The sequence below is a fragment of the Suillus discolor genome, assembly GCF_016758755.1.
Source record: "Suillus discolor strain FC423 chromosome Unknown F5147scaffold_2, whole genome shotgun sequence".
Lineage (NCBI taxonomy): Eukaryota > Fungi > Basidiomycota > Agaricomycetes > Boletales > Suillaceae > Suillus > Suillus discolor.
Window position 1 is genome coordinate 1,241,300 of NW_024541249.1, and position 15,678 is coordinate 1,256,977.

A 15,678-nucleotide genomic window follows, 5' to 3' on the forward strand; every position below is an offset into this window, starting at 1 on the left:
ATCGAGATCATTCATTGTTTGGACAAGTCGAATCACTCAGAACGCAGTGATAGCAAAGAAACACGGAACCTTTTTTTCATGAATCAGGTCGGCCGCGGTGTTTCGCGAAATGTTGCCTTGCCGCAATTAGAGTTCTATGTCAGCCTAAGAGATCTATAAAAGCAACGGCACACCGTGCTGATATGATCCTTTTTGTTACACCTTCCAGTTTCGAGCTCGTCTGTGCCGTTACTAGACGTCACGGTATCCCCTAGCGCCAGCGGGCCGTCGCCTACCTCACCGTTCCACCAATTTGCCGGCAACGTACAAGCCTTAACAACGTTGCTTACCTCGCGCCTTCCTAACCTAACCTTGGTAGTCTGTTGTTCGTCAATATAAATTTGACATTCGTATCTTCACAACCAACCAAGCTGCAACCACCGATTATAGAGTCAGTCCTAGAAAAGATAGAGATCAGTAGAAGAACAGGTTAGTAGTGTTGCTTCACTACCAGAGTGATTTTTTGATATCTTTGTCAAGCACAGTCGACTCTTACAGCATCGCTGATAAGCTTGATAAAAAGTTTCTACCTGTACGGACCCGTTCATAAAGCTCTCATATTTTATGGCTCAAAGCGCCACTTGGGTTTCCGTGATGACAGCGGCAATTCCCGACGACCGATCACAGCTTGTTCAGGCTTCCCTGTCTGACGAAACTTCATCATCAGCTGTCTTTCGTCTTCCTTCTATCCATCATTCTTTCAATAATCAAGGTCTTTTCGATACCACGACGATACCCCGTCCAGGAGCGATGGACTTTGCAACTCCTTCACATCAGCAAATGTACAACCAAGCCGACCTCGATCAAGCATTTAATTCATTGCAGACAGTAGACAACTCTTCTCCATCTCACCATTTGTCTCAAACAATTCCTCAACATAACTTTGATCATTCAGAATCTCGAGAGGTCTCAGATCATCCCTCCTATGATCTCTTTTCAAACAATAATAACAATTTTGCCTCTCAGCGGTACCGCGCCAATTCCTCTTCCTCCTCATCTCTGGGCCCTCCTTACGCTATGAGCCCAGATGGTGTATACTCGCATGCATCCTTTGGCGACTCTGTCCCATCATTTAGTTCCGGCAACACCTACGACATCATGAACAATGTTTCGTATTCCAGTGGGAAGGTCTCGCCCTTGACTCCCAATGACGCGATGACTGGCATCCAGCAATCTCCGGTCTTCCCCCACTCCTTGGGTATAAACGGACACCAGAAGGACTTTTCCAACGGCCACGCATACCCGGAACTCCTCAACGATCGCCGTGTTTCCGGTGTTAGCGGCGCTGGCTATCACAATGACTTCTCCGATGATTATGGCATGAACGGCGGTGCAGGCTATCCTCCATCGGCCCTTCAACCATTCCAAGATCGCATGCGTTTGCAACCTGACAGTCGCTTTCCCCATTCTGGCCTACCTCCTTCGGTCCCTTCGCATATGGGACACAGCCCTGATATGTTCCGTGGCGTTGCTCCGCAAGCAACGCACTCGTTCCGCCCTGACTCTGGCCTTCCTGGCTACGACGACGTGCAATATTTTGGCAACCCTCATGCTGACATGTCCTTACGCATGTCCAACATTGGGGATGGTTTCCCTGGGATGAGAAATGGGCATCCTGGTATGGGCTCCTCCAACGACCTTCAGGCTTTCATTCGGTAAATACTATTACGTTAAATTTACCTTCGGAATCTCATGATTCTGCTATTCAGACCCTACCTCGATCAATACGTACGGACGCCAAACCGCCTCGCGTTTGGCGAACGCACTGTGATTGTCATGTCGAGCAGGGTGGCGCAAAAATCATACGGCACTGAGAAACGCTTCCTCTGCCCCCCTCCAACGGCAATCATGATTGGCAACTCTTGGTGGACTGACGTGATACGCCGCGGCGAAGAGCCAAAACTTTGCCCTCCTCGTGTGACCGTCTGCATATCGGGTGAACCTGTCCCTCAAGAGGGTTCGATCGAGTGGACGTCTGCCTCCGGCAAGATCTTTGATGTAAATGATGCCCCTACAGGCACAACATACATTGGTCGCTGCGTTGGAAAGCAGTTGTTCATCAGTGATGTAGACGAGAAGAAGAAAAAAGTCGAGGCGCTTGTAAAGATCACTGCTCCGTCTTCTGACGATGAGCCTGAACGCGTTATCGGAACTTTCCCGAGTCGTCCTATCAAAGTGATCAGCAAGCCAAGTAAGAAGAGACAGAGTGCAAAGAATCTTGAGCGTGCGTAGATTCACTGTGATTCATGATGGCTTTTGACCGTGATCCTCCAGTATGTATAAACCATGGTTCAACGATTTCACTCTTCCATCGTCTGCGTTCTCAGACCGTCTCGACGAAGTACCTCTGCGTCTCCGGTTCAGGCTCCTCTTTCAAGGGTTCTGACGGTGCCCCTTTAATGGGGATTGATACCCGTGCGCGATCTAGCACGCCATCATTCATTGCACGTACTGCTAGTTGGGGTCAGTTTTTCACTTATGCTTTTTTTGTCTTTGCTGACGTTTTCATATTAGATCCGTTTGTAATGTACATTGTCGATGTCAACAAACCAGCCGGCGGAATCGATACCCCTCCCCCACCACCTCCACAACCTGACTACCCTTCACCTCCGCCAAATGCCATTCCTTTCACCAACAACGGCACCCAAATACCAATCTATTACAACCAGACAGTGGTGCTACAGTGTCTGGTCTCGGGCGTCGTATCTCCCGTCTTGATTATCCGGAAAGTTGATCATCAGACGACAGTAGTTGGAGGAGGTCTTCAAGAAGGCGCAAAGGGTGTTGCAGACCACTATTGCTCACCAGGCGAAGTGTGTGGCGACCCAGTCTCCCAGCTTCATAAGATCGCCTTCGAAGTTTACGACTCAACGAAGGGCATGCCTGAGCCTGGGACCCCCGGTACAACGGGCGCGTTCTTGTCGTGCATGGGTGAAAAGGTTAATACCTACCGTCCAATTGAGGGCCGGCTGTGGAACAACCCGCCGAATGCAGGGTCGACATCCCCTATTCTTCCCGGATCTCCCGTAGTTTCAACACCAGCGTCCATGTCGGGCGCCGATTATTTCGGGCAGGCCACTGCAAGCGAGCCAGCATCGCCGTCTTCATCAAATGATTTTTCAAATGACGGCGGGCGCGTGAAGAAGGCGAAACGTTCAACATCAAGTGCCGGTGTTATCAAGAATCCAGGCCCAAAAGGGCGGCGGCGCCCGACCTCCGCCGGGTCTGCGTCTTCTGGACGTCGCGGATCTTCCACTGACGCCGGCGCATCATCGGGTGCACTTTGGCAAGTGGATATAGGCGAGACGAGCGTCTGGACTATTGTTGGCACAGGTACTACGTAATTTTCCATTCCCAAATGTGCAAAACTTAACTTTGAATTTGTCAGATCAAGTGCGATACAACTTCTATGTACCGCCCGTGTTGTTCGACAACCAGAACGCCCCTCAAACAGGATCATTCCCAATCCCGTCGAAGCCCGTCACTCCATTCCCGGCAGTTGTGAAATACCTGCCTCCTGACCGTGCTGCGGAGGCACCAAAGTCTAACTGCGCACAATCGCGTGGCGTCTTGTCGAAACCTAATCCTCACATATCAAAAATGTTGACCGTATACGGAGAAAACTTCAACAAAGCAGACCCAGTACACATCTTCTTCGGATCAGACCCTTCGCCATATGCCGAAGTGAGGTGCACCGAGGTGTTGGGCTGCCTACCTCCAGAAAACCAAGTTGCGAAACGCCGGCCGATTATCATGATACGACCTGATGGCGTTGTGTTCCCGTCACCTGTTATGTTCCCTTGATTGTATTTATCGGTATATCCTCGGTGCTTGTTTGTGGCCTGGTCTGCCTGCCTGGATACATCCCTATAATTTCGCGATTCCCAATGCTTTGAACATGTTAGGATCTGATAGTTGCTATCTGTACACCATGGACCCGACTAAGTCCCAGCGCAAGACAGTACTATGTAGCCCCCTTGTATCATATCTGTTAGAAGAATTTCGATTTGATGTTTCTATCTCCTGCCTTTCGCCCCTTAGGCAGGATCTTCTACGGCAAAGACCGTGAAACTGTCTTGTAGGCTCGTTACAGTTATCATCTTTATCAGATCTGAGCACTGAGTTGGCCAAATTCTCGACTTTTGTACGTTACTTTCCATCATATCAACATATTTGACAGCGGTACGCCCACCTATCATCGCTCTACACGCAAACGCGTTCGTCGTATCGGGTGTAAAAACGCTATCTAGTAATCACGGCTGTTACAAAACCCAAGCGCAATCAGAAATCGTTGTGTCGGGTCCAAAACACCATCTAAATCACTACTAGGCGGGCGTAACTTGCACCTTGCCAGCATTCTTTTTGCATATTCCTGCAAGCGAGCTGTTCCAATTTCGCTCCAAATCCCTTCACCCTTCCGCAGCGCCATGGGTTCCCAATACAGTTTACACCTCTTGTTCTCTTCCGCACCTCGTCGCGTATGGCATGCATACATCCAATATCTATGGAACCCGCTTCCTGGCTCCTGGGTCACCCAGGTCGCATATTCATTCCGCATATTGGCGTTCCTGCTTATTCTGCCAGTCGTCGTTCTGACACTGCTGGTGCGTATCCAACCTTGCTAAATTTGTAGATCGTTGCTTCTTTCAATTATTGATATCTAATTTTTCTTGTTAGGATATAACCTCCTATGTGATCGCACGCACTCTCGGTATTGTTGACGACGTCAAAGCGTCCACAAGCGACCTGCCTGTTGTGACTGCTGAGGGCACGCCCTCGGTCCTCGTTGAAGATACGTCATCTGAAGAATCCTTCCCCGCGGAGCAAGGCAGCTGCATATCTTCGGTTCATCGGCAACATAATACCGACATGAAGAGTGCGGGAGTACAGGAAGAAATGAAGCTCCAGGCTTACTTCACGGGAGAGGAGGATCTACGCTTGTCTAGTGTTGGCGTTCTCTCGCCTTCCCCGTCTCAGCCACCGTCACCTGTTCTACCCCACGAGAACTTGTCTGGAGAAGATGAATCGATGAGAATGGAAGGTCTACGTGATGCACAGGATGAGCCCATGATCCTGCGACGACGGGGCGCCCAAGCGAAAAGTGATGATTAAATCAGCCTTTTTGGAATCGCCGCTAGAACTACACATTTTTTGCACCGTGTACGATGACATGATACCGATCAACGTCCCTTTTTACTCTACAGCTACAGTGATATCGATCAGGAAAACGAACTCGCAAATAAAAACAACTGGCCAAGACGTCAAGTGAGGTGATCAGTAAAACCGTAGCTGATCTCTGGTGAAGACAGGTGGCTTCCAGATCAAATTATCGGCATAAATCCGACGCCTGCGTTTGTTTCGCACTTTTTCATGTTTCTCCAAAACGGCTTCCGACAGACAAATGATATGTTGTCCTTTGTAGTGTTTAAATAGCTGCAACGTTGTGCACCTGCAAGCAATTCATTTAGCGTTACATCCCAGAGAACAGGTTCTTTCACACACGTATTCATAATATCCGCATGGGTGATAGACGTCTTCTGCGCAATATCGTCAATGCTCAGCTCATCTGTTGTATTGATGAGCAATTCCACGATGACCTCCGCCCAATATGCACGGTAACCGAGTAGGCCCAGATCGCTCAGGGGCTTTTCAGGGCTGCCAAGTTTCCCCTCTTTCTTACTCAACTCGTAAGAAAATTCGATGAGCAGCTTGCCAAAGCCGTGGCGTTGATGCTGCGGTAGCGTCAAGATACATGCGACGTTATAATTCTCCGCCGACTCTTTCTCTTTCGAGAAGTAACCGATAATATGGCAACCTGTAGAATCTCGTAGACACTGGGATGATAGTCGGTATAACATAAATACAGAATGGCATTGTACACACCATGACATAATACATGAACGGTGTCACGTCATAGTACAACGTCTTGCTATAAGGGCACAGTCAGATAATTGAGCTTCGTCGTTACCGAGAAGAACTTACTGATCTAGAAAACATTTGGACAATAAACTGAGGTTCCGACACCAGCTTAATTGCCGCTTCCCATCAAGTTCGAAGACCGAAATGTCTTGGTGGCGGTAGATCTCGTTGCCAGGTGGATGAAATAGCGTACAACGTTGTCGGTGGCGCGAGAGCATCATGGGCGACGGAAAATATGCGAGACAGAACTCGCAGATGTATAGCACGGGTAAATGCGCATATTCCTTTGGATATGGACTGAAGTACCACGCTTCGACCTCGTGTTTGCCAATCTGTAGACGGTTTAAATTCTTCACCCGCGCAATTTCTGATATTGACTGGGTCATCGAGCCGGATGTCCGTAGTTTCTCGATTTCTTGTTCTTTGCTGAATGAAGAGACGGGAGGGGGCGTCTCTACTTGTGCACCATTGACGTTAAGTTCGAAGGTATCCCCTTCGCCGTCGACATCCATCTCGCCTTCTGCGTCTACATCATCTCCTTCAATTTCTTCTTCCTCTTCTTCCTCTTCATCATCAGTTAACTTCCGCTTCAATGATGGGGCAGGTGATGGCGAAGGAAAAGCAGAGCGGCCAGGGGTTGAGGCAGACGTAGGCGAAGCAGCCGCAGCCGCATTTGATGTCGCTTTCTTCAATAGTGACTGGGAGCGAGGGGCCTTCCCCGGTGCTTTCTGCAGTGAGCCAGGCCCAGCTTTCTTGCCCGGTAGCACCTTTGGACGGGGCCACTCGAGGTCCCTGCTCAAGATAAGCCTAGATCCCGTCACCCACTCATCCAAACGCTTGTTAAACTGATCCCAGTGGACAAAGTACTCCCACTTGTCTTCTGGTTTGTCGAGCGCATCTTCCTCTTCTTCTTTCACACCACCTCGGGCATTTGTGCGTTGTGCTGACGTATATGAATTCACGGGTTTATCACGAATCGATAGTATTTCTGCAAGCCGCTCTTCCTCCCCGTCTGGGGTTGGACGGCGGATGTAGATTTTGCACCCAACAGAGACGGTCTGAGGAAAGAATTTGATGAGTCAGCACTATGGAGGCCTGTGTGAATTGAAACTGCGGAAATTTACTTGGATAGTGTACGTTCCTCCAGGTGTGATGGATGCTGACTCCTGCGAGCCTTCATTGTTAGCATGTGCAGAGACCATTCTCGAGCAAAACGGCGGCGAAAGCTGAGTGCTAAGGGCGAAGAGCAGATTTTGCGTCGTTTGTGTCGACTTACCGAGTCATGAGGGGGAAGTTGAATTTCGCTTACTCAGCCTACAGCACAGCAACCTTTGCTTCCTATTTCACCACACAGGCCGAATGTCACGGTTTAATTGTGAACAAAGACAATGCTAGACAACAGCGCTTAAGTCTATAGGTTACGGTTCCTATGGGCCAATCTGAGACTGGCTCCGGGTTGATACCATACTAGCAGGAGGCCTCATCATTTTTAGGAATTGTAGTCTAGCGTGTTTCAACTACTTCGCTTTTTAGACATCGACTGCCAGGGGGCACTCTCCAAGTTAGTTCAAAGCGTACAGATTGAGTTACACCTGTAGATTCGGATCATTAATGCTAAAAGCACACCAAAAGCCGTGCAACCGGCGCTGCACGATTCTTCGTCGAACGCATAATTCCGTCGAGTGCGCGCGGCGTCAGATGGTCTATTAAGATCTGATTCTCTGTGAGATCGCCGTCCCTACCTAGACCCGCCTGGTGATGATGAAGTCTGTGCTCATTTTCGGCAGTTCAAAAGGTGTGGTGGCCGCAAAGATTCGGAAACTCGCATCCTCGGAAAGACATATAACCCATGGCCGCGGTGTAAAGTCTGAGTACTGTTTGTGATAATTAGCGGCAGGGTAAGCATTCTCCTCGCACCCGACGAATTCTGATGTGAATGACGATAATGGAGCTTACCAATTTCTATCGAGCAAATCTCGCAGAAGTCCCGCAAGTGAGCCGTATGAACTTACCACAAACGATACATCATCTTAACTGACGGCAGACCATGAGGGCATGGAGTAGAGAGAATTTCCGAGCCATCGCTTTTGCAATGTTCCAACTGCCGATCAATGCGCAATGGCTAGGCTCTAATAGCGCCAGCCGGATGGACCTAGTGACTGAAATGGTTGAAGTGGTATTACATACCTCGTGATAGGACAGCATTGGTCTTTGTTACGTCTGTGGACATAAGGCTACCGCAGGCAATCGAACAGCCCCACTCGAACCAATTTAATTCCGTCATTCTACTTTATTGCTCATGAGCTGCAAGAACAAGCAGAAGGGCCTGACCAGAAATACGTGATACGCAGGTTACAACCCGAGTTACACCCCTTAGATATGGGCCTTACTCTTCCTCGCGGAGTTTCGAAAATGGCAGTGCATAACAGAGTGTATTCGCAACCGCAATTATGATATCGATGTGTTTTTTTTTGTAGAAGAATGGACGAGATAGAATGGGGTTGGAAGGGTACAAGTCTTCGTTGATGCGGAGGCCATCGATACGATGACGACAAAGGGGAGCACTTGTGAGTCATAACGAAGGGTCATGAAGGGATCATAGTAGTAGGCGCCACGATGCTAACGCCACCAACGTGGCGAGGGGTGCGAAGGAGTGTGGCCCTGACACCTCTAGCTCGGAAACCTGTTTCGGAGGACAGGGTCGGAGGCATCCCCGCTTGGCCAGTACCAGTTGGTGTAACCTTAGACATAGTGGCTTGACTCGTTTTGTCCTGGGAACATAGTGCGCTGTCAATCGCATTCAATTACATGGGCTGTGATTAAACTGCCAAGAAATTTTTAGATCTGGATTCTGCAAAATAGAAAATTTCAAATACAGGCCTTTTGTGCTATCAGTATATGATCCTGCATATCTAGATATTGCCCTGCTAGCAAGAACAAGGAAATTTGTGCGCCGTTAGAGGTAAATAATGTCACTCAGATTGTTACTAGGGCCTGCGGCTTGTCTCCCCCGATGGATCAGGGTCAAAGTTTTTTTTTCCTTCCTTGATGTTCCGTCTAAGCCAGTCTAAACGGTGATGTAAGAACAATAATATTCCATTGGCAGGAGACAAGCCCGACAGAACGATGGACTTTGTGGGGAATGGGAAAGCGAAGTATGGCGGTACATGATGTACATCTTCATGCCGTATGTACACTTCCTGAAGTATACCTAGTGCAGCCTCTTAGTTGATCACATACACGAGTAGTAACATTTTTAAAGGACGCACGGAGTATCAGGTGTTCAGACAGAATCTACGTGACAACCTACTAAAGTTTTGGGCTGAGTTCATGCCATCACAACGAAGTGGCGTATTGCCAGTGAAATAAACGCAGGTTCGTGAGTTCCAAGGACACTGGCTGGAGCCGTCGGACCCAGGAAAAAGAAACACAAAATTGGCTTCTTACATCTGTGTGAATCCCTTTCTTCTACATTAGTGGAGTGAAGACTGCGTGTATGATACAACAAACATGTCTTGCTCTATATGTAAAGCCTGAAGTCGTGTTGTACACCGTCTACAGGGCTCGCAGCGCCATGTCCCCGAAAAGAATGAAACAAAGTATTTCGATGGCAATGGAGCTGAAGAAAAATGTTCCCAAAGTCTTACGGCGAGACCAGATATCCGAAGGAGCCAGGAAGGGGTGCAGTTGATTGTTGTAAGCTTGTTGGAGACTCGAGAGAGCTGGGAGGTATTGGAGGCTGGATGGGTGTGTACGCACGTGATCTCCGTACTATCCGGCCCCTCCCGGAAATGAATCAATCCCAAGTGGGCCCTTCCGAGGTGTGAATTGATGAACCGTGCATCTTGACCTTGACCGAATTCAAGATGATTTGACAGTAATCAACAACAATGACCATAAATTCGAAGTAATTTAACTGCGACTGGGGGTTAGGAAAACTAGTCACGCATAATTTCACTGAAATTACGAGCAATTGTCAAAGATGATCTTCATTTTGGGAAGGAGGCTTTCCCTGATGCAGAGATCTAACCGAAAATTACGAATACACAGCGCGAGTCTGACTCCTGCTGGACAATGGTCGAGTCAACAAGCAAGACTCGTCATGGCAGTCACTAGTAGCTACTCACCAGTGTGCATCAGGCCAGTTCATTGAAGCTCCGCGCATACTCGGAGCCGTAAATGCATTCCGATACCTGAATCGATTTGCAGCTCGATGGGGACCTGTAACATGGTCAGATCGATTGGTATCGAGCGGGAAAAACGCCTTCGGCAATCAAGAACGTTCGGAATTGATCACAGGTCGAGGAATAGTAGGGATATGATGAACTTGAAATAGCACTACTTGGACCTCCGACTGCAATCAACAGGAACAGAGCGGAATGTCTTCATACAAGGCTGTCCAAGGTTGGCATAAGGCTCATAGATGTGGCAACTTGAAGGTGAGCAGTAGATGACAAAGCCCCGGGTTACATAAAAAGTTCCTATCACAATGTAGTTGTCAGCAATTCCAGCGTCGTTTTCATCCCACCCACCATCTCCTCTCAACGACGTCGACAATGGAGCCATGGTGCGACGAGCTAAAACAAACCCCAGTGGTATCAAGGAACACAAATTTGATTCCGGAGACAGTCATAAACGGCACAGGCGCGGGTACGTACAAACTAGGTGGAATAAACTACTGCCCACTGCAAGCACACGTGTAGAAGTAAGATGGGTGAAGCAAAGTAAAAATTGGACGTCTACGGTACACTGCGCCTCCGCAACCTATTGCTGCCTTATCATTGAAGTCATTTTACAGAACAAACAAGTCGAACACCTCGGCTGCCTCACTCTTTGGTGGCAGTGTCATCCTTCTTCTCCGCCTCAGCCGTTGCTGGCTGAGGCTGTGCTTGCGTTGCTGGCTGCTGCTGGGACTGGGAGGGCATGAGATGTGAGAGTAAACCCTGTGGAATCTGGGAGTACACCTCGTCGAGTTGTTGACGGAGGTGCGTGTTTTCCTCGCGGAGATGTGTGATGTCGTCACGGAGCCTGTCATTAAGCGCTCGACACTCTTCCCATCGACGATTCGCCTCATCTGCGGACGCAAGTGCTGCATCCAATAGTTGAGAGCGCGACTCGAGGGCTTTAACGTGCCTATAATGAAGGTGAGTCAGAACTGCACAATGCGTTTAAGAGATGAAAGCAAGAAAGAAGTGAAACTATGCCCCTTTTGAATGCAGAAAGGGAAAAAAGGCAATGATGAGAAACATGCACTTACTGATCTCTACGTTCCCTGAACGCTCTCTGCGCCTTCCTATTTTGCTCGGCCCTCTTGGTTTGGCTCAATGGACGACCATTTGCCTTTGAGTCATCAGGACCACCAGGCTGACCCTCAATCTGCGGGGAAGGTTGTTCACCCGGAGGCGGGTGGGGTGGAGGTCCACCGAACTCAGGCCCCGGAGGGCCAGAGAAATAAATGGGCATGGATGATGGGTGGTGTCCATGTGGGGGTGGCAACATTGGAGGAAGGAATATGCCAGGCGGAGGCTGCTGGAGCTGCTGTGGTGGTGGTGCCGGCGGCTGGGCTGTTGTTGGGGGAGATTTACGTTTGCGAGAACGGGTTGCTGGAGCTGGGGCGGCTGGCTGTGCAGGTGCTTGAGATGTGGAAGGTTGAGGCGGCAGTGGGTCGTCGCGGAGACGCATTGCAGGAATAGCCTGTGGGGTTTGTTGCTGTTGTTGAGGTTGAGGTTGTTGCTGCTGCTGCTGCAGAGCCTCAGACTGCTGACCTTGCTGCTGGCCCGAAGGAGGGTAACCGTGTAGCATTAGCAATGATCGCTAGTGTATTATATCTGTCTTGATAAAGGGCGCAGTGACTTGATAAGTTTTTTAGATGCTAGGGGGGTGTTTTCGCTGATCGAGTTTCAACGACGGTCGCGTTGAGGAGGCGCGAGTATTAGTAAGAAAATCAGGTCGATGGTGAGAGTTTGCTTTTGTTTGGGTGGTTTCCCACCTATAGCATCTCGATTAGGAAATTATGTGTTCGCCCCAGTTTTTTGACCATCGCCTGAGGTAGTATTACGTGCGCTCGCATTCCGCGTGTATGAGCTCGACGTCGCAACCATCCATATTTGATAGTTCGAGGTGCATTCGTCGATCATAGAGAGGAAGTTGGGCAACGAAGATCCCTAGATTTAACGAAAAATGTCGAAGCAATGATAATCAGTTTATCGTGACAGGTCACGGAAGAGGCCGATTCCATGGAGAGTCGAAGGCAATGCAGTCCTTCTGTTCTAGTTCTAGCGCTCCGATCGCCGAGCATGCGCAATCTGTCAGCAGGATGTGTGTTCTCATGACAGTGAGATGATGGGTTGGGTGAGATGGTTGGTCAAGTTCGACGCAGCTTTCAATTTTATGTAAGGTGTCTTTGTCATGTGCTGACCATTATCCTTGGATAAGCAGGTCAAACCATGTTCAACTATGTAACCGCGCTGCGAGCACACCCTCTTTGTGTAATGTTTTGCCTGTTTTCTGTGTCTGATGAAATATTTACCAGGTTGGATGGCAGACAGTGGAAGCAGGCCCCTCGGGGTCTGGTGCCTCGTGAGGTCTTGGATCTTAGCGCTGAGCCAGCCTGTTCATAGACGGGCTGGTCGTCAGTCTGCAGAACGGTGTTTTTGTGCTTGTAAAGGGCCAGGTGTGCAGCTGCGCAGATCAGTTAATTTCAATTAACGCAGGGCGGCATCGACCGGGGCATATTCTCAGTATGACTGTTCTTGATAGAGCGACTTCTTTCACTGAGTTGTATTTCCAGATCCGCGAATAGTACAGGCATATTCTAGGCATGTTTTACCAACGTGGAAGCCTACTCCCGGAAATGCGTCATTAAATCATGTCTTCACGAGAAAGATGTTGTTCACCTTCTTCGACGCGATGATTCTCGAGGAACCTAATCTGTCCAGAGGCACTGTGAATATAGAACCCGCAATTTGATCATGACACACTCATCATGCATATGCGTCATGTACTGTTTCATCTGCAATGAAACTGTCGACTCGTATATCTTTCATTTTCGTCGCGATTCGTCCTATGCAATATCAGTCCAACATTGCATCCACCATGGCAGTCGTTATATGACGAGCAGCACATTTGTATTCAAAGGAACCCTTGTGGCACGGTTTTCAGATCAGCAGGGCCAGCTCTTCTGGGACTCACCACTTCTTATTCTCCCCGCCGAGGTGCTGGTACATATTTTCCCATTCATCTGAACTCACTCATAGCAAAAACTGTCAGTGCCAGACGCCACGCAAGATCTATCGTCCTCGCTAATCATCATGTCAGTCGAACTTTCAGTTGCAACGTGTTGCAAGCCCACGGACCTACTTAGCAACCTGAACAAAACCGTTCTGCATGGATTAGTATCGGACTGGTCTGAAAGTTTGATCAAGTTTTGTTGACTAAACCACTCAATCGACGATGGCTTCAAAAATTATGGCATCATCTAGAGTCATACGATCGAATGCACAGCTGAAAAATCCCAATTTTGATTCTTCACCTCGTCACGTCCTCAATCAATCGTGAGTTTGCGTTTACCTGACAGTAATCTATCATTGTTGACCTTACCCTTATGTCACGTTACCCTGAATTACGTGTATAAAATCGCCTTCAGGTTTCTGTCCAGCAGCTGTTTCTGGGGATGCTACGACAGGCAATTTATGATCGCGCCACGCAGCTATTGAAGACTCAGGCATCGTTTGGAAATTACGTCTTGTCCCTACCAAGATTCTTGTCTGGGACAGGCATGTTGAAATATTTTTTCAAGTAACATGAATACTTCACTTGTCCGCATGTCTGATCAGCTGTGATCATACCTAAAGTTTTGTCGCGATTTTGGTCATAGACAGCAAGGATTTTGATCATTAGTATCCATAGGGACCTTTTCTATTGCCGTACGCTGACCCGTCTGTGCTGTCCAGTTCATCCATCACAAACCCTCTAAGGATATGTCCCTACTACCTATCGCGGAGATCCCAAGCAGCTCAATCGAAACTTGCCCCGTCCCGGAATGTGCCTTCATGACTCTGATCAGCATAATCCAATCGAGACTAGGTGTTCCATGTGCACGACATCAAGCTATTGGCAGATGTTCAGTATCACTTACGTTGCTCTGGTCTAACATAGCTACTCAAAAGACGAGTGTTCCTTGGATACGCCCAGCCTTTGATGCTTGGCTGTACCTGCCCCACGCACGTCTTGTTAGGCACAAATGGGACGTCTGGGGGCTCTGCTGCGCAATTACTCGTCAAACTACTTGGTACACCAATGGGGTAAAGCGGCGGCAGCACTTGCGCATCAGGACCTGGAGGCTTCGACCCACCCTTACGCCGCCCTATCTTCAGCACTACAGCCCCCTGATTTCGGACTAGGTGGATGATACCCGCCGCAGAGCTGTTCTTTCTACACCCCTGTCTTATCTTTCATGGATCGGACATGTGGGCGCATTTTGTGCGAACAATGTCTCAGGTCACCGCGTTTGTCCTTATGGTTGGTCGATGGCGTTGGGAAGGCTTGATGCGCGATAGGACTCAAGTAGAGCCTTGCGCGATTCACGTCGAGGAACATATGCTAGAAGAGAATTGATCCAGTGTTATCCCGTCATTGATGAATCTCTCGCTCTCCATCATGGCTGTATCTACATTGGACTTTGGATGGGCTCAGACACTGGGGTCCTCAAAGGAAGCTAACGTCAAGCGGGGTCTGCCAAGGCACCAGGACCTCCGGCAGTGTTATGCATTTTACCTTTTCTCGCACGCCATCTTTCAGGGTGACCTATTCACTTGCTATTAGCAGTGGTGACATTTCCTTAATTTTGCGGTTTTTAACTAACCCCAACCCATTTCTATTTGCTTGGACTTACAAATCGGTTATACAGGTGATGTTACACTTATTACAATCCACTTCGAGTATCTCACTACGGACTTGGCTGTCGATAGTTGAGTTGAGTTTTCACGCCACGCCTGCTCTACGTAGGTGGCGCTTCCCCTAATTACTATTACCATCCAATTAGCTTTCGCTAATTTGCATAACACTTTCAGTCCTGTTGTAGCGGCTAGTGGCAAATTAGAACTCTAGCACCCCTCAGGGGACTGATTAGTCAGTTGAAGTCACGGACCCTGCCATTCAGTCCCTGATCTCGATCCCTTGAGATGGTCAAGTGCTCACAGCCCTAACTCCATATTCACGCAGGATTCAGACGATTAGTCGATATGGGAAAGAGGGGCGAAGAACCCAACGCCACTCACCACATTCTCCCCCTGTACGTACGAAATCAGCGTCGGCATTCGCCCGACACCATGCTGACGGAGTACGTGTTCATCTACTCAAACACATTAGACCGCATACATAATCACGATAGATAAGCAGGAGTAAGCCCCCCGCGAAAATCCGACATAGGGTCTCCGACCCCGAAAGACCATGAAATTGAAAAAAAACTCCATATTCAATCCAGTGGCGCTTTTATGCCTAAACCTGGTACCTGTAGTCCGTTCTTGAGCGCTCACTCAGACCCTACAGAGCCCTAGACATATACCTTGGTTTGCTAACATTAAATTCTCATACTAATGATGATCTACGCTACTGTACTTTACTCGCAGATTACATTGTGATAAAAGATCCCGCATCTGAAATGGCTCCACTTCTGTGACCATAGACCTTAGGGATTCTGGTCGCGGTGAAGGGCATGCC

The 15,678-nt window shown here is 48.7% G+C and overlaps 4 protein-coding genes across 4 annotated transcripts; 2 read left to right on the top strand and 2 right to left on the bottom strand.

Annotated features, from left to right (window-relative positions):
• Positions 1–789: 789 nt before the first annotated feature.
• F5147DRAFT_564151 (LAG1-DNAbind-domain-containing protein) lies at positions 790–3,843 on the top strand (the record flags this gene model as incomplete). Its single annotated transcript, XM_041430710.1, has 5 exons — positions 790–1,694; positions 1,749–2,263; positions 2,314–2,502; positions 2,554–3,372; positions 3,428–3,843. The coding sequence occupies 5 exons, from the start codon at positions 790–792 to the stop codon at positions 3,841–3,843; spliced, it is 2,844 nt and encodes a 947-aa protein (XP_041299709.1).
• A 302-nt stretch (positions 3,844–4,145) lies between these two features.
• Positions 4,146–5,191, top strand: F5147DRAFT_665741 (uncharacterized protein). The gene is made up of 2 exons (XM_041435130.1): positions 4,146–4,643; positions 4,717–5,191. Exons 1-2 carry the CDS (start codon positions 4,467–4,469, stop codon positions 5,149–5,151), a joined length of 612 nt encoding a protein of 203 aa, XP_041299710.1. The 5' UTR covers positions 4,146–4,466; the 3' UTR covers positions 5,152–5,191.
• On the bottom strand, positions 5,192–7,283 carry F5147DRAFT_665743 (acyl-CoA N-acyltransferase). The gene is made up of 5 exons (XM_041435131.1): positions 7,083–7,283; positions 6,022–7,016; positions 5,923–5,968; positions 5,542–5,873; positions 5,192–5,488 (listed from the first exon to the last, which is right to left on the bottom strand). The coding sequence occupies exons 1-5, from the start codon at positions 7,158–7,160 to the stop codon at positions 5,314–5,316; spliced, it is 1,626 nt and encodes a 541-aa protein (XP_041299711.1). The 5' UTR covers positions 7,161–7,283; the 3' UTR covers positions 5,192–5,313.
• A 3,345-nt stretch (positions 7,284–10,628) lies between these two features.
• F5147DRAFT_123618 (uncharacterized protein) lies at positions 10,629–11,925 on the bottom strand. The gene is made up of 3 exons (XM_041428147.1): positions 11,216–11,925; positions 10,775–11,091; positions 10,629–10,722 (listed from the first exon to the last, which is right to left on the bottom strand). The coding sequence occupies exons 1-2, from the start codon at positions 11,758–11,760 to the stop codon at positions 10,785–10,787; spliced, it is 852 nt and encodes a 283-aa protein (XP_041299712.1). The 5' UTR covers positions 11,761–11,925; the 3' UTR covers positions 10,629–10,722; positions 10,775–10,784.
• Positions 11,926–15,678: the final 3,753 nt, after the last annotated feature.